This window comes from Mytilus trossulus, chromosome 7 (genome assembly GCF_036588685.1).
Source record: "Mytilus trossulus isolate FHL-02 chromosome 7, PNRI_Mtr1.1.1.hap1, whole genome shotgun sequence".
Lineage (NCBI taxonomy): Eukaryota > Metazoa > Mollusca > Bivalvia > Mytilida > Mytilidae > Mytilus > Mytilus trossulus.
In genome coordinates, this window is record NC_086379.1 from 32,174,735 (window position 1) to 32,197,969 (window position 23,235).

At 31.4% G+C, this 23,235-nt stretch overlaps 2 protein-coding genes across 3 annotated transcripts in view; one reads left to right on the forward strand and one right to left on the reverse strand.

The window, feature by feature from the left end:
• The window catches only part of LOC134724951 (DNA-directed RNA polymerase III subunit RPC5-like), a 38,741-nt gene extending 29,799 nt beyond the window's left edge, over positions 1-8,942 (reverse strand). Inside the window, exons 1-3 of the mRNA XM_063588364.1 lie at positions 8,891-8,942; positions 3,390-3,440; positions 1,880-1,957 (exon numbers count right to left, since the gene is read on the reverse strand). Of these exons, the coding sequence (XP_063444434.1) occupies positions 1,880-1,957; positions 3,390-3,440; positions 8,891-8,926 (165 nt within the window). The 5' untranslated portion in view covers positions 8,927-8,942. The remainder of the gene's footprint in view (positions 1-1,879; positions 1,958-3,389; positions 3,441-8,890) is intronic.
• A 4,207-nt stretch (positions 8,943-13,149) lies between these two features.
• Positions 13,150-23,235, forward strand: part of LOC134724952 (H(+)/Cl(-) exchange transporter 7-like) — a 48,371-nt gene continuing 38,285 nt past the window's right edge. The window contains exons 1-5 of one of the 2 annotated variants that reach the window (XM_063588366.1): positions 13,150-13,324; positions 18,373-18,501; positions 21,006-21,071; positions 22,177-22,309; positions 23,067-23,176. In XM_063588366.1, coding sequence (XP_063444436.1) covers positions 13,259-13,324; positions 18,373-18,501; positions 21,006-21,071; positions 22,177-22,309; positions 23,067-23,176 — 504 coding nt within the window. In that variant the 5' untranslated portion in view covers positions 13,150-13,258. Of the gene's footprint in view, positions 13,325-13,448; positions 13,751-18,372; positions 18,502-21,005; positions 21,072-22,176; positions 22,310-23,066; positions 23,177-23,235 lie in introns of those variants that run through there. The other variant, XM_063588365.1, reaches the window with a different exon arrangement.

Below are 23,235 nucleotides of genomic sequence, written 5' to 3' on the forward strand. Positions count from 1 at the left end.
ACTGTTTTGACCAAATTGTTCATCTACTCTTAAGAATGATTTGGTTTATTTTGACTGGAGTGATCGTTTTAAATTTTGAATTTCACTTGTTAATGTTGTTCCAATAGAAACTGTTACAGTAAATGATATGATGTGTTTGTTTAAAAACTGTTTACAACAAGGCGCAACTTCAACTTATTTAAGTCGCAGAGTTTTGGTTAACCCTTATAGGAGTTTTCTTCCCTTATGCAGTTGAAATCAGCATTTCTCCACAACCATACAAGTGATTGACCTGGGGTCTATTGATTTGAGATCACTGATCTATGACCTTAAAATTGAGGTCAAGGTCAAAGGTTAATGTGATGTTCCAGATTTTGACCTTTGCTAAACATTATAAAACAATTAGTACTGCGTAAACCTAACAATCTTATTTTTTTTTAAATCAGTTTGATATACCACATAACATCAACACAAAGTGACATTTTCTAACATCGTTTTTTAATTTCATTCTTCTTATCCAGGTTGAAAGACCTTCAATTGTTTTCTGAAGAATTGGTTTTTAATTTTCTTACTTAATGCTTCTTGTGATTTTATATGCAGCCACCCAATTTATAAGTATAACCTCCTAGCCAACACGTTAAACAATGTTTAATAATAATTAGTCTGTCAGAATGCTGATTCTAAGGCCAAATAAAATGTGTAGTTCTATTTTCCCTACCAACTCTACACTTTACTTGATAGGTCATTTTTGTCGAGCCTTCGACTTTAGTTGAAAAAGCGAGACTAAGCGTTCCTACATTCCGTCGGCGGCGTCAACAAATATTCACTCTGTGGTTAAAGTTTTTGAAATTTTAATAACTTTCTTAAACTGTACTGGATTTCTACCAAACTTGGACAGAGGCTTTTTTATGATCATTAGATAGTATCCAGAAGTAAATTTTGCAAAAAAATAAATCTATTTTTTCTGTATTTTACTTTAAAGTGGACTTAGTTTTTCTGCGGGGAAACATTACATTCACTCTGTGGTTAAAGTTTTTAAATTTTTGATAACTTTCTTAAACTATCCTGGGTTTGTACTAAACTTGGACAGAAGCTTGTTTATGATCATAAGATAGTATCCAGAAGTAAATTAAAAAAAAAAAATCATTTTTTTTCTGTATTTTACTTTTAAATGGACTTAGTTTTTTCTGCGGGGAAACATTACATTCACTCTGTGGTTAAAGTTTTTAAATTTTGAATAACTTTCATAAAATATCATGGGTTTGTACCAAACTTGGACAGAAGCTTATTTATTATCATAAGATAATATCCAGAATTAAATTTTGTAAAAAGATAACTCCATTTTCTCTGTATTTTACTTTTAAATGGACTTAGATTTTCTTCCAGTTAACATAACATACAGTCTGCAGTTAAAGTTTTCAAAACATTTATTAGATTCATTAACTATCCTAGATTTTTACCAAACTTGGGCAGAAGCTTCTTACAATCAAAAGATGGTATCAAGAGGAATATTTTTATTGTTTTTTATCCTCATTTTTGTTGAGCCTGCGATTTACAGCAAAAGTAGGCGAGACACTGGGTTCTGCGGAACCCTTACAAATTTTTAGTGTAAGAGGTGCTTAGCACTATTAGTTTCAAATAAGTTCTCTTTATATTCTTTAGAAGAAAACAAACTTCCTACCTATGCTTTAAATGAATTTCACTGGAACCACACATATTACTTTTGAAGTAATGTGAGTAAAAGAGTGTTTAAGCAGTATATGCAGTAGCTCGTGGATTCTTTTATCTATTATACTATGCCATGATCACGAAATGTTTTTTTTAAATATTGAATTTCAATTTGTAAAACATGTACAATGTACACAGGCAGAAACCCAGAATCTAATTCTTTATAACTTACCTTCTTCTGCTGTGGTTTGACTCTTGCTGCTAAGTGTTCAATTTTGTCGTAATTCAAATGGGCTGGTCTGATTGGGTACTGAAACATTTTAATGTAGTTAAAAATTAGCAGTATTTAAATCTATGATGCATAAATAAATGTTATATAAGACCTGTTTGTCTGCTTTTTAAATCTGTATGAATGCTACAAATGTATTTTGAAATGTAGCATGGATTAATAAATGGGGAACGTGTCCATAGGGACACATTTGATGCCCCCACTAGCATATAACTTTTAAAAGAGACATAACTGAAGAACTTTAAAAGTGAAGCTGCCAAAATTTAAACTTAAACATGGTTTAGTGGTTTTAAGTATAACATGTATATATAAATTTCATTAAATTTACTTGAGGCAAACTAACTAAGGTTAAGTGAACAGAAACAAAAGAAACAGCAGTTGAAAAGGGGCATAACCCTAGAATGGTAATTAGAGTGTTTGTAAGCACTGAATGGTAACGATTGCTTTAATTTATCAGTTGGTAATAATATTGAATATTGCATTGTATTAAGCATTGGTTTTAGTTGATTCTGGACAAAGAAAGATAACTGAGTAAACTCCAATTCTCAAAGAAAATTTTAAAAAGAATTGATTGTAGTTGAAGACAATCATGGACAAAGGGAGATAATTCCAATTTAAAAGATTTATTTGATTGATATTTTTGATTTTTTTTTAGCAATTTTTCCATTTGTAAAGGATATAACTCTAGAACAGTAGTGATGGCACCAATATTTAAACTTGATCTGCATATTGTAATAATAAGCATTGTTTATAAGTTTCATAACATTAAGTTGAGGCAAACTTAAGTTAAAGAACAGAAAATGGCAATTTTTCCCTTTGTAAAGGGGCATAACTCTAAAACAGTAGATGTGACACCACCAAAATTCAAACCTGATCTGTTTTTAGTGGTAATAAGCATAGTGTATAAGTTTCATAACATTTGGTTGAGGCAAACTAAAATTAGAGAACAGAAACCAACTTTGGGACCTACCGATGTACAGACGGACACGGGTAAAACTTAATACCTCCTCCTCTAGGGCGGGGGCATTATAAAAATGCAAGCCCAATTAGATTTTTGTTCATCTCAACACTTCATCATAATCACTAAAGACTAAATTGGATAATCTTTCCATTGATTTGAACAACAATTTGCCTTTGATTGATTATAGTACTCAACTTCTACAACATTGCATAACTTGATTTGTGAGATAACTTTCTCTGTTAAACCTGTAACAGATACATATAAATAGATTATGTATGGTATTTGTGTCAATGAGACAGCTTTCAACTTGGCTTTGTAACTTGTAACTAATGTACATCATGTTGTACTTACCTTTGTAACTTGTAACTAATGTACATCATGATGTACTTACCTTAATAATCATGTAAATAGGGTTAATAAAATATGAAATTCAAATATGTATGTAATATCTTTCAAATGTCGAACTTTAATACAAAACTTATATACAATTACCTGAAGGAGAAACAAATTATCAGACAAGCTTTTGGACAGGTACACGTCAATCTGAAAAGCAAAATATAAAACAGTATGTCATTGCTCTTCACAATTTTTCACTTATTGTTGTGTCATAAATCAAGTTGACGTTTTTTTTGTTGATTTGTTTTCACATTATTTTGTCATGAAGGGCCTTTTCATTGCAGACTAGTACTAGCTGTATAATATAAGTTTCACTCATTATTGAAGGTTAAAAGGGGACCTGCAGCTGTTAACATTCAAGAAACATCATTTGGTGGACAAATATCTCATTCAAAATCACACCAAATCACCTTAATTTCATATTTAATTTCAATAACTTAAGACCACTATCATAAACATACATGTAACAGTTCAATCAAAAATCTGACCAAATTGCAATTTGATTCATTAAATTCAACTGTTCAGAAATTTTAACACACTGAAGTAAAACAAGAATGTGTCCAAAGTACATGGATGCCCCACTCGCATTATCCTTTACCATGTTCCATGGACCGTGAAATTGGGTAATAATCTAATTTGGCATTAAATTAGAAAGATTATAATATAGGGAACATATGTACTAAGTTTCAAGTTGATTGGACTTCAATTTTATCAAAAACTACCTTGACCAAAAACTTAAACCTGAAACTCCCAATTTCATTTTATATGTTTAGTGGACCCTGAAATTGGGGTCAAAAGTCTAATTTAGCTTTAAAATTAAAAAGACCATATCATAAGTAACAAGTTTACTAAGTTTCAAGTTGATTGGACTTCAGCTTCATCAAAAACTACCTTGATCAAAAACTTTAACCTGAAACTCCGACTTTCATTTTCTATATTCAGTGGACCGTGAAATTGGGGTCAAAAGTCTAATTTGGTTTTAAAATTAGAAAGATCATATCATAAGCAACAAGTGTACTAAATTTCAAGTTGATTGGACTTCAGCTTCATCAAAAACAACCTTGACCAAAAACTTTAACCTGAAACTCCCACTTTCATTTTCTATGTTCAGTGGACCGTGAAATTGGGGTCAAAAGTCTAATTTGGCTTTAAAATTAAAAATATCATATCATAAGCAACAAGTGTACTAAGTTACAAGTTGCTTGGACTTCAGCTTCAATGAAAACAATCTAATTAAAATTAAATCCTTTAATTGCTCCTGTTCTGATATGTCGCGCATCAGAACAGGAGCAATTAAAGGATTTAATTTTAATTAGATTGCATCGAAAACTACCTTGACCAAAAACCAGTAAAGTATTCAAAATGCAAAATTATCACCTAAAATTTCTAAGGATAAACTTATTCTACTAGGTTATTGAAAGACAAGATATTGATTTTTAAATTGCTAAAATAATGTCCTGCAGTAACTTTAGTTCTTAAAATATCTCTTCTAAAATGTTGTTTTTCTATACATGCTTCAATAATATTGCTTCAATTAAGTCTGATTAGGCCTTACATGTAGATGCAATCAGCATGATATTTTTACTTATTTGTTAGGGGCTATGAACTAGCTGCCAGTACTCTCAGATCTGTACTTTGTGTTTTTTGTTGTTGGGATATACAAGTACCCGGCCATGTACGCTCTGTGTTGTATTTCTATTTGTATCAATCTGATGGGTAAATAGATATAGGAAGATATGGTATGAGTGCCAATGAGACAACTCTCCATCCAAGTCACAAGCCTTTTTCAACTGATACATGTTTGTTATAATGCTACACCCGTATCCCAGGTTGGGGAGGGTCTGGATCCCACTAGCATGCTTATAGTCCCAAGTCGGGAGCCTGTAGTTCAGTGGTTGTCGTTTGTTGATGTGTTACATAGATAAAGGAAGATATAGTATGAGTGCCAATGAAACAACTCTCCATCCAAATAACAATTTATAAAAGTAAACCATTATGGTCAAGGTACAGCCTTCAACACGGAGCCTTGGCTAACACCGAACAGCAAGCTATAAAGGGCCCCAATTTAAGAATTACTAGTATAAAAACATTCAAAGGGGAAAACCAACGGTCTAATCTATATAAAAATGAGAAACAAGAAATATGTACAATTTGTATCAACTACATTATGTCTACATAAACAGACGACAACTACTGTACATCAGATTTCTGACTTAGGACAGGTGCAAACACAGAAGGCTCTCAAAAGCTTGAATCGCTCATCAGTGGTTTTTTATACATAATTTGTTCTTCAAACTTTATACATAATACCCTAAAGATCATTCAGTGTAAGTTCAGCTGACATTGCTTGGAGAATATCTTCTCAAGTAAACAATCATGATGAACAAGTTGTGTAAAATTGCCTTTAAATGGCAACACCTCCATATTAGATCATATTAAATGCCTAAAATGGGTCAATTGACAATTTTGGACATTTTGACTTATTTGTAGATCTTACTTTGCTGAGCATTTTTAAAGCTTACAGTTTATTTTTATGTATAATAATACTATTCAAGACAATAACCAAAACCTGCAAAATTTCATTAAAATTATCAATTTAGGGACAATAACCCAAAAATCAGTTGTCTGATTTGTCTGGAAATTTTAGAAGAAGGCAGTTCTTAACCGTTCACCTAATGAACACTTTGACACCAGGTCAGATTTGCTCTAAATGAGTTAGTTTTTAAGATGTAAGCCAAAAACTGCATTCCACCCTTATGCTTATGTTCTGTTTTAGTCCACTACAGCCATGTTTTTGACACAACAGAAAATATAACACAAACTTTATACAAGATACCCTGAGGATCATCCAGCTTAAGTTTGGTTGAATTTGGTTCAATAGTTGAAGAGGAGAAGATATTTGAAAAAGTTACCACCGGAGTGACAATGGAAGCCAAGTGATGGCAAAAGCTCACATTTCCTTTTACGAAAGGGGAGCTAAAAAAAAATCTAGAATAATTCAATAGAAACTAGACAAAGTGATGCCCTTCCTCCCCCAACTCAACTTTGAAGTAACTGTATAATAACAAAGCCATTGTTGGACTTTTCTTCAAGATATTACAGTGTCTGGGAGAAATGATGCCCCAGCAGATGCATAGTGTTATTTTAGAATATATATACAAAGTTGAGCATGGGAGCACATAGGTCTATGGTTTGCTGAGTCTTTGATGTAGGAGGAGTTATCTGGAAACACCATGTCTATGCATCTCTTTTGCAAGTATATACTCCAAAAATGACAAAATTAAACTATCTCACAAAAAAGCAAATATCAATAAGAATCAAAACCTTGACCATATGCACACCTTCAATATATGTAGTACATGCATGACATGTAGTATGTACAAACAGCCAACAAAGTGAAAACATCCTAGCATTCAAATTGTAGGAGTAGCATCATGTATCTAGTTTTCTACCCATCATCACTGATAATGTGACAGACAAAAAGACAGAAGGACAATAACAAAAACCTGCAAAATACATTAAAATTATCAATTTAGGGACAATAACCCAAAAAATCAGTTGTCTGATTTGTCTGGAAATTTTAGAAGGCAGTTCTTGACCATTTACCTAATGAACACTTTGACCCCAGGTCAGATTTGCTCTAAATGATTTAGTTTAGCAACATCCCCCCCCCCCCACTTTCAACTTTCAGTTGTTAGGGGACATCAGTGTTACAAGGCAGCACATATATAAGTTGTTTAGACCTGATTGTAAGTTTTAGAGATGCTGTTCTGAGGTTGATCTAGATCTAAGCCAAGGATTTTTATAGTGAGATCCTTGTCTATTAAGATCTATTAAGGTTCATGTGGACCCTATGGCTAAAATGGCTGTATTTTCACCTCAAAATTTACCCTGAGTACAGACAAACCTGCCCATCTGTAAAAAAAATTCAAGCATAGCATGCCCTAGATAACATGGATAAATGAATTTTAAGTATGTTTTAAGGATTTTCTTACCCCAGGAGTAGATTACCTTAGCCGTATTTGGCACAACTTTTTGGAATTTTGGATCCTCAATGCTCTTCAACTTTGTATTTATTTGGCTTTTTAACTATTTTGATCTGAGCGTCACTGATGAGTCTTATGTAGACGAAACGCGCGTCTGGCGTATAAAATTATAATCCTGGTACTTTTGATAACTATTTTATATTTTAGAAAAATAAAAACTTACAGGATTTTGCCGTGCACTTTTTTTCATTCCTCCAGAAGGTACCAAAATAATCTAAGTCGGGAAACAGGTTTGAGAACTTCGAAATTCCCCACAGGTAAAAATTAAAGTGAGCATTTTTAATTGACATGGACATTAGATGGACAATAGATACCTAACAATAATTGGTTATTTAAACTGTGTACCTGAGTGGACCATATCAAGGTAAACTCAACTGTTTGTTAATTTCATCATCTTCAGTAGAGACGAAAAAAAGTGTACTGCAAAATCCAGTTAAGTTATCAATTTTCTAAATCATACAATGCATTTGAATTCTATTTATCTAGGGCATGCTATGCCTTAAGGTTCATCATAACCTTTTGGCTAATATGGCCGTATTTACACCACAAATTTTACTCTGAGTACAGACAAACCTATTCACCTGCAAAAGTTTTAAGGCATGGCAGGAACTAGATATATAAATTGTAACTGCATTTTATGTTTAAGAAAATTATAAACTTTACTAGATTTTGCTTTCCAGTTTTTTTCGTTCCTGCAGAAGGAACCAAAATAAACTAAGTCGGGAAAGAGGTTTGAGAATCTCCCCTCATATAAAACATGTTGTGAGTAGTATTGATTTAGATGGACAATAGATGTACACAATTGACATCTGCAGACAATAGGTGATTTAAACTGTGTAAATGAGTGGACCATATCAAATGAAACTCAGGTGTTTGTTTATTTTGCTATCTTCTGCATACTGGAAAAAAACTGGACATCAAAATTCAGGTAAGTTTTTAATTTTCTGAAACGTATCCTTCATACAACTTTTATATATCTAATTCCTGCCATGCCTTAAAACTTTCTTAGATGTACCAGTTTCTCTGTACTCATAGTAGATCATAGTAAATTTTGAGTGGTAAACACGGCCATATTTTTAAATTCCTTATGATGAACCTTAAATCTTTACCAAATGCACAGAACTGCCTGTACTCAGAGAAAATTTTGAGGTGAAAATACGGCCATTTTAGCCATAGGGTCCACATGAACCTTAAGCTTAATAATTAAACAAAAAATGATAGATCATTTATAAATTTATGGAATAAATGTTTTACAGAAATTTCTTTGTTCAAAATTTTCCAAAAATATTTAAAGGATAGAAGAGTAATTGGACATTGTGGATATAGTGTGGTGAAATATGTCTGCTATATGGTGAAGTTTTTTAACTTCTTTAGTTCTTGAACTAACAATACCCCTCCCCCTTTTTCCAAACAACAATCCCAAATGATTAAATTTCAATTTTGTCAAAATGTTCAAGTTTTTTATAGCTAACTATGTAACGCAAGTATACTATTCTATAACAAAATTCATAATTGAACCTGTCATTAGATTAAAATGCAATGTTTTGTCACCTCATGTTCAATCGGGTCGTCTTCTTCGTCCGACATTGTTCCGACTGTTATACTCACAGGTAAATTAAATAGTGCTGATCCCTAACCTGATTTTATTCAAGTATTTTCTTAAAATATACATATGATCACATATTATAATATTTTTATAATATGATTGATTATTTGTTAGTTTTCCGTTTCCATTAATATTTCCATTCTTTTTTATAATCTGTTTTCAACAAGATTTGTTCTCTCTCTTTGAGACACAAAAGAGGGTTTGGAATGGGGAGAGGACGGGTTACATTTTATTTTGGACAGTGTCTGCGCATACCCGCATGCGGGTACGCGTAGTCAAATTAGACTTCGTAGTCTACGTGTACCCTCAACCGATTTTATAATAAACTGTCATATAATCGGGAATGATAGTGAAAGATGCACAAAAATATCGGTTACTTCCTGATTTTGTGAGTCAGCTCAGGGAAGATAATGGCAAATTATTATTTTTAATTTGTATTTAATGTTTTGGTTAGAAAAATAGAAATTAAAAGTAAATGCACATTAAAAAATAAAATTTGTTTAATTCATATGTTAAAAAAGTGTGAAAGTTATTTTTCTAATAAAATTGTCTAAAACGACTAAAAATAAAGTTTGAGTGTACAGTTTACAAAATTTAATAATACTTTATTTCCGTAAGCAAATACAGCTTATTGGATTTACACAATATAAATATCCAATATATAATATACAGCATAATATAACATTTATACCCAAATTATAGTGACAAATCAATGAAAGAACATTTATACCCAAATTATCGTGACAAATCAATGCCGGGAACGGAAAGAATTAAGCGGAGTATGACATATAGACATATTAAACTAAAAATAAACATTTGAATAATTAACCATTACGTGCTGCAGGAAACAATTATCAAGTGGGTGAAATAAAAGGAAGTCAATAGGTATAATTTGTATTGCCTGATATAAATATTTTTTCAATATATTACAAAATACAATATATCATAAATAATTAAATACACAAAAGAAAATACATAAACATAGATATATAACCAAATTTTTTTGGCAAACATCCGCCACTATGAATTTATAAACGAAAAAAAAAAATTTAACAAGGGAGGGAGGGTGGGTAATTTCAACGTAATATCAAATTCAAAAATGTAAAGAAAACTCTTTGCAATAGTATAAATAAACAATTAACAACAAAGGAAAAGTTTATATCCAATAAAAAGAGCGAAATAATATAGTGAGTAAATTTAATGCAAGAGTTTATACTAATGAAATCTAGTTTGAACCAGTGTGATTACTAAAGTGTAAAATATAAATTTCACTGTTTTGCTAATTAAATAATTTAAATCTTAAATTAAACCAAATATTTTCCTAGGTTGTTTAGCTCTTTGGCATTTCTTACAGATAACAACTACACTAATTTAAAAGTAGATGGTCTCTCATAGTAATAACAAACGTTCATTTTTGGCTATACTATAGTATCTATCTACCTGTGTCTATACTTATTTTATATCTAGTAATATAAGATCTATACAAACTGTTTAATGGACGACTAAGGTAAAATTGCATAGTGTGGCCATCTTGTAAATACTGATACAAAGTACATTTCGGGGAATTTTCAAAATATGATAAACCTTCATATATAGAATTATCTATAACTCTTTGTTTAAATTCACTCGAAAATAATTGACTGTTTCTAAACTCTGTGATAACCAAACATCACTAAAACCATATTTACATAATATATCTCGTACTTTACAGGACCAATATAGCTTGTCATTTTGCTTCGCACAACCGTAGATTCGTACATATCTTTATATCTTTCAAACTAAAGGACAAATTGAGAGAGTTGGTATTGCTATGTTTCATAAAAAAGAATGGCCAACAAAGATACAAGTATCTTGTCTTAGGACCCAAATCCTCCTTTGTAAAGGATCACTCTGATTCAAACAAAAAAATCTCTGAAACTGACATTATCAAGATGCTTGATATCTTGATTGACAACATATTTTTTACGTTCGGAGGACGTGTTTTTCAACCGTGAGACTATCGGCATTCCAATGGGAACGAATTGTGCCCTCTAGTCTTCTTGTCGACTTGTTTCTTTATTAGTATGAGGCTGACTTCATACAGGAACTTCTTAGGAAGAAAGATAAGAAGTTAGAAATATCCTTTAACTCTACTTTCCGCTATATAGATGATTTCTTTCACTAAATAATTCAAAATTTGGTGACTATGTCGAACGCATCTATCCCATTGAACTAGAGATAAAGGATATAACAGATACATTTAAGTCGGCCTCTTATCTTGACTTACATCTAGAAATTGACAATGAGGGCGATTGAAGATAAAACTTTACTACAAAAGAGATGATTTCAGCTTTCCAATTGTGAACTTTCCAGCACCTGCATACGGGGTATATTTCTCCCAATTGATACGATATTCCCGTGCTTGTATTTCTTATCATGATTTTCTTGATAGAGGGTTGCTGCTCACAAGGATGCTATTAAACCAAGAGTTCCAAATGGTGAAGTTGAAATCATCCCTTCCGGTAAATTTTTACGGACACCATGCACTAGTTGGTTGACCGTTATGGAATAACCGTTTCACAAAGGATATCGGACATGTTCCTTACGTCGTAACTCCACTCCCCTTCCTTTCATGAATGTGACCTACCGAATTATAGACTATTTACCGTATTTGTTATCTCATAAGCAACACGACGGCTGCCACATATGGAGCAGGATCTGTCACCCTTCCGGAGCACCTGAGATCACCCCTAGTTTTTGGTGGGGTTCGTGTTGTTTATTCTTTAGTTTTCCATGTTGTGTCATGTGTACTATTGCTTGTCTGATTGTCCTTTTTATTTTTAGCCACGGCGTTGTCAGTTTATTTTCGATTTATGAGTTTGACTGTCCCTCTGGTATCTTTCGTTCCCCTTTTATATACATGTTTTAAAAATACAGTTCTCAGTATCTAACCGTCTCAACCAATAGGTTACCATTTTTACATATCTTTTAACATGCAAGGGCACTCTGCCCAACTCAAAATATACCATGTGATTAACAGTTCCTTTTCTAACTTTTAAAAATTCTTTTCATATAATATAAATCAGTGCAATTTTTCTATATCTTCGGCTTTATAAATTCCCCAGACTTCAATGGCATAATTTCATAATACTTATAACATAAGTATCAAATAAAGATACTAAAGTTTTTATATTAAAAAAATCATCATAAGTTTTGCTAAGTATAAAGCTGAAAGTAGCTTTTCTATCCTGTTCAGTTAGTGTCTTTTGTGTACAGTAAATATACCGTTATAATTAAACAATAAACCCAGATAAACAAATTCATTACATGCTTCTACTACTTTACCATTTAAATACCATTTTTTATTTTCTTTTATTTTACCTCTATTTCGAAAAATTACAATTTTTGTCCTACTTAGATTTCATGATATGTAACCCATACTGTGATGAACACTCATTCACAGTATCTATCATTTTTTGTAACTCAATAACACTTTCACTATTTTAAAAAGAACTGTATCGTCTGCGTACATGAACAAATATAAATTTAACATTCTGACTTCATATGGCTCAATACCCTGTTTGAATAATTCTATTTCTATATCATTTACATAGAAATAATATCAAAGAGGGGATAATGACTCCCCTTGCATCAATCCTGCGTTACAACTAAAAAAACTCTGAAAACTGACCATCTAACTTAAGACATGTTTTCAATTAAGAACACATAGATTTAAAGAGCTGTGTTTTCATATTTAGAAGAAAATTTTGCCGACCGCGACTGATTAAGCTATCGTCTGTAAAGTCGAGATTCACGTTGATAGTAGATCTACTAAACATGCATATTTGAAGTAAAAATATGCCATATTAGAATATATATGGTAAAAATAAGTGAAAATAAGTGATATATACATAAAAAAAACCTGAGATTTATGATAATAAGGGGGAAGGACTAGGGGGGTGGGGGCTCATAACAGGATCCTGTCCTCAAGCACCAATGTCACAGTGTGAAATAAGGATTTTCTAATAGGTGTAACAATTTTGACCCTCAAGACTGTATTTTGGTTTGAAGAGTGGACTATTTTTTGTTCTTCTTCATTGGGATAAAAGATTTCAAGGATCAATTCATGGTAATATTTATTAAAAATTTAATTAATTTATTCTTTCAATATATATATACTATTATCGGTGTTGCAATACATTTTTAATACGTTTTGCCTCGGGACTTTTCATGATCTCTCTAAAGCAACTATTTTTTAATCGGAACACCTCGGCAGCTTCCCCTGCTTCAGAATAATTTTGATTTAATGTCAACAACAAACAACACGTGAGAGGATGGCGGAAGACGTCAACGAACAATCATCTCTGATGAAACCACAGAAAAAGATGTTGAAACAACAGGTCTAGTTTTTTTTTATAGTAGCAAACAATCATGGATAACTAAATATATTTAAAAGTTTTTCCTTCACCATACTTTCGGTTTCGCATTAACAATGAACTTTCTGAGTCATTTTTGACAGTTTTTGTTTTCTTTTCCTCTAGCTGCTTATATTAAAAGCGGGAAACAAAAACTTATGAGTCAAATCTAAGAAATCAACCGGTAAAAAGAATTTAAAAATGTATGATACAAGGAAACAAATCTATACTTCATGTTCTTTGATATCTTCATTGAATCTACGAGTTTGAAAGTGTTCAGAGAAAATGGCATTGATTGGAAAACGATGCACAGAATACATTGAACTTTCTGAAAGAGGTTGTGCTCTCAAAAACACAAATACAACATCTTACGGTTCAACACAATTGGTGGAAGTTTCTGTAAACTTTTTGGTAATATGAAAATATATTGTGCTTGCCTTCATATAATATGATAAGAACTGAGACAATACCATTTTATGTCTCAATCCTTTATGTATTTGTTGGTTATAAAAGCTCAGAGATATGTATATCTGTTAATTTACATGCTGTCTATAAATAAAGCTTTGAATTGAATTGAATTGAACATGTGTGGGGGGGGGGGGGACAAATTTGATCCAGGGAACTATAGAGGTATATCTATTAGTTCCAACCTGGGTAAACTTTTTAATAAAGTTTTATATAAACGTTAAGTAAAATTTATGGATGTCAAAAATTTAATAAGTAAAAATCAAATAGGTTTTATAGAGAAAAGTCGTACAGCTGACCACATATTCACTCTTAAGACCATAACTGATCAATATAGACAAAAAAAGAAAAAAATTTGCTGCCTTCATAGACTTAAAAAAGGCATTTGATACTGTATGGCGACTAGGTTTATTTTCTAAACTCATAAAACATAATATCCCCAAAAAAATGTTTAATGTTATTTATTCAATGTATACTGATACAGTTAGTAGAATAAAATTCTCTAATGGGTTGAGTCCTCCATTCCTATCAGAAAGGGGTGTTAAACAAGGTGACGTATTGAGTCCCCTTCTTTTTAACTATTTTATAAATGATCTAGTAGGTAATATTGATAACAAACATACGGATCCAGTTGCTATTGGGGATACCTCTTTGAACATTCTTTTATATGCAGATGATATTGTTTTACTATCTGAAAGCAAAGAGGGTCTACAAGAATCTCTTGATATTTTACATGAATATTATTGTTCAACATGGAAACTACAAGTTAATACTGATAAATCAAAAATTATGATTTTTAATTCTTATGGCAAGACATTGTTAAACCATTTTACTTATGATAATGCATATCTTGAAACGGTAACAAATTATTGTTACTTGGGTATTGTTTTAAAGTATAATGGCAATTTTTGCCTTGCTGTGAATACTCTAATGGAAAAAGCCAGGAAGGCATACTATAAAATAAAGAAAACTATAGGTCTCAACAACCCATGTAGACTTCTTGAAAAATTGTTTGATTGTTTAGATACTCCCATTCTTACATATTGTAGTGAAATTTGGGGGGTGGATTCACATTTTAAAGACTCTGATCCATTTGAAAAACTTCATGTTAAATTTTTCAAAGACATATTAGGGGTTCACTGTAAGGCATCTAATGATGGATGTCGAGCTGAACTTAATAGAATTCCCTTGAAAAATAAAATATTATATTCAATATTCAACTACCTGAACCATATAGTTTCTTCGGAAAATTCTTTGGCATATGATATATTCACTAAATCTGTAGATTCAAACCCTTGGGTCATAAAGGTCTTTTGAATGAACTTGGAATGTCTTATATCATCAATAACTTTAATTATCTTACCTCCTATACATTTCTAGGAAAATGATTGGTTAAAAGCGACCTCGTGGAGACCGTGTATATTCAATATTAGGTTAGTAGGGAGGCGGGGCTTATTTCAATATTAGGTTAGTAGTGAATTTGCGACTTAGGCACTGTTTGATTATTTCAAATATTGAAAGATCTTTTTAATATTGTTATATCAAGGTTGTTTATTATAAATATCTATCGTTTACATTAGTTTTTTTAGTGCATATCAATTGAAGAAGGTTCTTAAAATTGAACACCTGAACACTTTAATACAGAAATAAGGAGATGTGTTATAAAAGCAAATAAGACAACTTTAGTCTAAATTCAACACATAAAGATAGTCGGTAAGATAAATTCGTTACATAGTGTGCTAGTGACCTAATATGATATATACAGGGTAAGTAAATTCCATATGGGGTTCGAGCTTCGCTCTCACCCCATATGGAATTTACTGACCTAATATATCTCGCTCGAACCCCATATGGAATTTACTTACCCTGTATATATCATATTAGGTCACTAACACACTATGTAACTAATATTATGTTAAAGGTAATTTAAATTCTATTAAACAAAGAATTAATGACCAATGTTTGCAAGTTCAAAATGCAAATATATTTGAATCCAAAAAGTTAGACTTTTTCAAAAGTGTCTACATAATGGGCAGAAGACCACCCTATGTTGATATAATTAATAAAAAACAGAAGTGACAGAGCTGCAATATGTAAGATCCGTATAAGCGCTCATACACTGATGATTGAAAGAGGGAGACATCTAAATATTCCCAGAAATGAGAGATACTGCTCTGTATGTAATTCTGGTCAAATTGAAAATGAAAAACATTAGAGCTAAGAGGGACATATTTTACCATAAAGTTTCAAATATAATCGTTGATCCTACAAAATTTAAAAAACATGAAAATAATATAATCTTTTTATTAAATAATAATTCATACACAATCCTAAAATTAACTTCCTCTTTCATCTCAGACAGTTTGAACCTGCGTAAAGCAGAACAAACTCTATAAAATTGCTAATAATCATTGGTCATAATATTACATATTCATATTGTCATTATTTTCAATACTTATTATGTTTGACCAACTTATATGATATATTTTTTTTTTAATCATTTACTGTTGATGCTATTGATATCGTTCGATGATATTGTTCGAAATATGCCTATTGATATTCTATGCATTATTTCTATTTGTATACCAGTTGTATGGGCCATTGCCAATTATTGTAATTGTGTTTGTGCCAATAAAATATTTGTATTTATTTGTATTTGTGTTGCAGAAACATACTGATCCCGTTGCAGAAGCCTCAGATTAGACATGCTAGAAACAACCTTCTAACATGTCTAATAATATAAAAAACATAAATTAAAAAAAATGATTTTTTTATACCAGGAAAAAAATTATATTTTTTGTCAGCCAGAAAATCAAGAAACACCTAAGTTCATAAAGAGAAAACTGTTTGAGTGGAGCGCTCATATTCCCCGGGGACACAATTTCACCATTTCATGATTTTGAGGTGTAAAAACTTCAAAGGATGTGGGAAATGAAAGAAAGATGCCGGTAGTTATATTATTATAACAAATATTATTATTTTTTAAACTTACCATAAATGACTGAAAAACAGACAACGATTTTCGGTCAATTTCCTGAATGAAAAAATGATTTCAAAGAAGTATTTCTAAGTAATTCTTTGACTGATTGCCCTAATTTTCAGTTCTTTACATCTTTGAAATGTCTGCTATTCATTTATTATTCTATAATGAAATTGATTTTATTAATATTGTTTAAAGCTGCAGTTATTTGGTTTTAAATACAATGTACGGTAGATTTGTAAAATCGGCGAATATATGTCCCCCTTTGTCAAAACATCAGGAAATTTCAAATAGCCTTTAATCTAACTTTTCAGATGATTTTTTTTCAAAGAAACACATTTTCAAGCTAAGAATATTTTGTTTTTGATGTTATCTTCATATAGAAATATTAGTATACATCATAAACATAATGACCTGAACATAAACTGCAGAAAACATAAAAAGTTATGGCGAAAATGAGCACCCCACTCTAGCATTTTTTGTTATTTATATATATCAGCATTAGGCTGTCATATGAAAGAAGCAAAAGTTAATTGCAGGGTATTGACTTTTTTGGAGGCAAATCGCTGACTCATATTTATTTGCCATGGTGATACTAATAGTGAGGTGAAATTTCAATTGTATTAGCATTGGCACATCTCATCTCATTGAAATTATTTGGCCATGCCCCTTCATTCATGGTTTGTTGACAGTGAATGCTTTGATTCGGTTACATGTTATTTATTGCCATTTTAATTACAGCAAATACATTTACAATAAAAATCTATACATTGTACTTTAAGGCAAGACATTTCTCTGTCTATAAGGTGTTATATTACATGAAACATTTGTATGATTCATCTTACTCAGAAATCACTATATTTATAGATTATCGTTGATCATCTCAACGAGATTGATTTTCTCTCTTGAGCCAGAAAGGCGAAAGAGAGAACAGCAATCAAATTGAGATGATTAACGATAACCTGCTTATAAATCGCTATTTTACCTATGAAGACGTTGTCAATTTCATTAGCAACGCCAGGTGCCCCCTTCTTGTGATTTTTTTTCATGACACTTGACATCACTGAGAAAAGAAATTATCAGTCAGCAAGATCAAAGGAAAATTTCATAAAATAGCGATAAAATTACATATATATATCACAATAATTTATCTCACATTTTTGTACATTGTTCAACAATTGGAATAATAAAATCAGACAAAAGATTCTGAATTTACAATCATCATTGATGTTATTTTCAGGCATCTTAAACCTCTTCTTCATCACTTATTTTCAGGCATCTTATTAGATTCTTCATCATCTATTTTCAGGCTTCTGATACATATTCTTCATCATCTATTTTCAGGCTTCTGATACAAATTCTTCATCATCTATTTTCAGGTATCTGCTACATATTCTTCATCATCTATTTTCAGGCTTCTGATACATATTCTTCATCATCTATTTTCAGGTATCTGATACCTATTCTTCATCATCTATTTTCAGGCATCTTATTAGATTCTTCATCATCTATTTTCAAGCTTCTGATACATATTCTTCATCATCTATTTTCAGGCTTCTGATACATATTCTTCATCATCTATTTTCAGGCATCTTATACCTCTTCTTCGTCATCACAACAAGGAGTCAATACAGTGACCAGTAGTATCAATGAACCCCGTAAAACACATGTACCTAAACACATACCAGATGAAAAGATACTGTCTGGAAAGTATGAGGTACATATATGAAATATATAGATAATTGATTAATTAAGAACAAAGTGATATGACTTGCAGAAATTGGAACATAATTATCATTATGATACAACAGTGGCATCACCGTGATCACTTTTACAATTCAAGAGTAATGCCCCTTTACTAATGATTTTTTTGTTGTTTTTTTTGTTTCCATTACCTAATTTTATATAATTGCATGAAGTTTGTCTCAATTAAATGTTATGAATCTATTCACAATGTTTATTACCAAAATACACAGATCAAGTGTGAATTTTGGTAGAATCACTTTTACTGTTCTTGAGTTATGTCCCTTTATAATGTTGTATACATGCGGGGGCATCATCTGTGTCCCATGGACACCTTTGGCTTCCCCATTTGTCTGACATTTTTTGGGGTAAGATACATTGTGTCTCAATGATAAAAAAAGCCAAAGTTAATCATAAGTTCAATGTAAAAAAAATCATCAATGATGTAAGGCTTATAATCTCTTAGTACACATGGTACATCAGACGTATGTTTCTTCTACAAAATAAATCATCAGTGACGCTCAAATTAACAATTGGTGAAAAAAAGACCTGAAGTAAAAAGAAACCATAACATTTTTTTTCTTAGTTCATTCTGACTGGCTAATTTAGATTGTTAGATAAAGTGTATTTTAATCTCTCTGTTGGATCATAGATGAACATTGTAATTATCAAATGATTGTGTTGAGTGGTATCATCCTGTTGAGTGATCATAGTTCAAAACACTTCATGTTTACTTCAAACAATACACAAAAATATCCTTGTGTTTCCTATTTTTATAACAACTTAAGTTTATACCAATTTAACATTTTTTGTTGGGTAAATAATAGAATATTTTATAATTGTATCCTCACAAACAAAGTTTACAGAACTCTGCATGAAAAAGGACTGTTTTAATACATCATGTACATATAAAAATTTGTAAGGGTTCCGCGGAACCCAGTGTCTCGCCTACTTTTTCTGTAAATCGCAGGCTCAACAAAAATAGGAAAAAAATCAATTAAAATATTCCTCTTGATACTATCTATTGATTGTAAGAAGCTTCTGTCCAAGTTTGGTAAAAATCTAGGATGGTTAATGAATCTAATAAATGTTTGATAACTTTAACTGCAGACTGTAAGTAATGTTAACTGAAAGAAAATCTAAGTCTATTTAAAAGTAAAATACAGAAAAAATGGAGTTATCTTTTTACCAAATTTACTTCTGGATACTATCTGATGATCATAAATAAGCTTCTGTCTAAGTTTGGTACAAACCCAGGATAGTTTAAGAAAGTTATTAAAATTTGAAAAACTTTAACCACAGAGTGAATGTTATGTTTCCTTGCAGAAAAACTAAGTCCATTTATAAGTATAATATGGAAAAAACGGAAATTTATTTTTACAAAATTTACTTCTGGACACTATCTTATAATCATAAACAAGCTTCTGTCCAAGTTTGGTACAAACCCAGGATAGTTTAAGAAAGTTATTAAAATTCTAAAAACTTTAACCACAGAGTGAATGTTATTTTCCCCGCAGAAAAAAAGTAAGTCCATTTGTAAGTAAAATACGGAAAAAAGGGAAATTTATTTTTACAAAATTTACTTCTGGATACTATCCTATAATCATAAACAAGCTTCTGTCCAAGTTTGGTACAAACCCAGGATAGTTTAAGAAAGTTATTAAAATTCTAAAAACTTTAACCACAGAGTGAATGTTATGTTTCCCCGCAGAAAAAACTAAGTCCATTTGTAAGTAAAATACAGAAAAAATGGAAATTTATTTTTACAAAATTTACTTCTGGATACTATCTTATAATCATAAACAAGCTTCTGTCCAAGTTTGAAAGTAATCCAGTAAAGTTTAAGAAAGTTATTAAAATTTCAAAAACTTTAACCACAGAGTGAATATTTGTGGACGCCGACGACGACGACGGAATGTAGGATTGCTTAGTCTCGCTTTTTCGACAAAAGTCGAAGGCTCGACAAAAATGAGGAAATGTGGACTGATTGCTTATCAGACAAACCTATTCCAGAGACCAAATGACATGGAAGTGAACAACTAAAGGTTACTGTACTGCCTTCAACAATGAGCAAAACCCACACCGAATAGAAAGCTATGAAAGGCCCACAATTGACAAATGTATAATAATTCAAATGAGAAAATTAATGGCCTGATTTATGTACACAATGATTATAAAAAAAACCATATAAGATATACAGAAACAAATGAACAACCACTAAAATACCTGAGTTAAGAAAGACGCAATACAGGTACAGTATCTAACATTAGTAAACATGTTTGTTTTTCAACCATTGTGAGTGATTCAAGATTTCTAACAGTGTTTTGAGTTTTTTGAAAAAATGTAGATTGCTATATAAAAAAGTTAAATCTTATCTGTTTCCCATTTTTTCCTGACAGAAGAAAAAGGAGAGAAATTAAAATTATACATCAATTATTTATTTATATTTATGATGATAAATATATTTTCTGTTTTTAGAGTTTGGATTATGACATTGTTGAAAATGACCTGTTTGAGGAGATGCTTAAAAATAATACAAATAAGGTAATTAGATAAAGACTCAAGAAAATACCAAAGTGAAAGAGAGAAAACTAATTAAAGTTGTGAGAGATTATTTGTAAAAGATGGACTCTCAGCTGTTCACACAAATTCTTGCTACTTTAAAATAGGCAAAAGTAAACCAAAAAGTTAAAAGTTAAGGGACTCATCATAGATACCAGGCTTATTAATTTGTATGCTGGACACACTTCTCCAAAAATTCATCAGTGACAATGGAAATAGCTTTTAGCAAAATTACAAACCTTTCCTTTTATGTAGTTTCCATTGTTATTCAACACAAAAAAAGTAATTGAAGATATATGGGAAGAATTGACCTAATTTCATGAAGGATCTGTTGTTTACTTATTTTACCAGGAACATATTAACCTGCTTTATGTCTGAAAATTGAGGTTCTATTTACAAAAAAAACTAGACATGACCCTGTAGAATCGGTGGGGGGGGTGTCCACAATAGGAATGCTCTCATACATGGAAGGATGGGAGGGGGGGTCCACAATAGGAATGCTCTCATACATGGAAGGATAGGATCATTTCCAAAGCTCTTGAAACATTTTTTCCCCTGGTGGTCCTTGAGGGAAATATGCTGGTTTTCACTATCATTTCTATTGCAAAATACATGTACTGAAATTGTGCCAGTTCTTTGCAAATTCTTGTGGTCAAAACCTTAGGACCACCACTTTTTAGCTCACCTGGCCCGATGGATCTGTGAAAAAGTTTTGGTGGTCAAGTCCAGTAACAACCTGTATTTGCATGAGAGTATATTGTATTTTATTATTTCTTTATCATATCTGCTGCAGTGTTATATATCTGCATATATTTTGTAAGTAATAATGCGGATATGGCTATCCTATTGATATTTGATGGTAAATGCACATTTGCCTCTGGTAGCAGTAGGAATTAGGCAAATTATTGTTCAAAGTTTTTGTAACAAATATGAGATAAAACATTTTATCTATAGTTTTAATTGTAGAAAATAAACATCTACGAAACAAGAAAGTGGATATGAAGAGTAAAGCAATATTGTAACATAAATGTACAAACTGATTTCTACTATAGTTTTATCATGATTTTCTTTTTTATCGTTTTTATAGGATTACATAAAGACTGAGTTTTTAAGATGGCTGATCATGGGTATGATAGGTGTATTAACTGGCCTGGTTGCCTGTTTGATAGATGTATGTGTCATAAAAACAACACAATTAAAATTTGGATATATTAAAGATTGTATCCTTACAGACATATCTTACATATTTTATTTTTTATTGAAAATAATACATGTAGATACAAGTATATGATTTACACATTTTTATTTAGGGGCCAGATGAGGCCCATCTCTGAATGCAGTTTTTTTTCCACTGCATTGAAGTCTTCAGCTTTTGTCTGCTCTTTGGCTGGGTTGTTGTCTCATTGATATCTCCCCCATTTCAATTCTCTATTTTATTATATAATGTTATTACATTTAGTGCACCCTATTTAGGAGATAACTGTATTGTATTTTAATCTCTGAAGGCATCAATTGGTGATTTGATGGTCGCAAATAAAGTTTACTGGCGACACTTTAGCGGAGACAATAAACAGATATTTGCGACCATCAAATCACTAATTGATGCCGTTGGAGCTTAAAATACAATACAGTTATCTCCATTCTAATGAAACTGACAGAAAACAATGTTTAAACATGTATTTAGAATCTGTCATATATCGTCTGCGCTTGGGTGTAGGTTCTATAGCATCAATTGTCAATTGATGCCATGAAAATAAGCGACGTTATCCAATCAAAATAACGTTACAAACGTTGTTGCATTAGAATTATGTTATAATGTCCTTGATAGTCATTCTCAGCTTCAAGTGCTCTACAATGTCAAAATGTTCAGAAATAGTGCTAACATCAAGGGGGAAATTATAATAATTTTATAAATGGAATACCCAAAATATAGTTTGACATCTTCACATTCATAATATTTCTTTAATTTGAAATAAGACATAGCTACTTGTTTAGAAAACTTCTGTTTAGAGGTACCCTTGCTGATTTGGATATGTTGTAATGCATTTCTTATACTGATTGGTTCCTTCCTGACTGCTAAATTTGCTGTGAGTAGCTTACACATTATTATAAAAGTACCATAGTGATTCTGTATTGTACCAGTAAT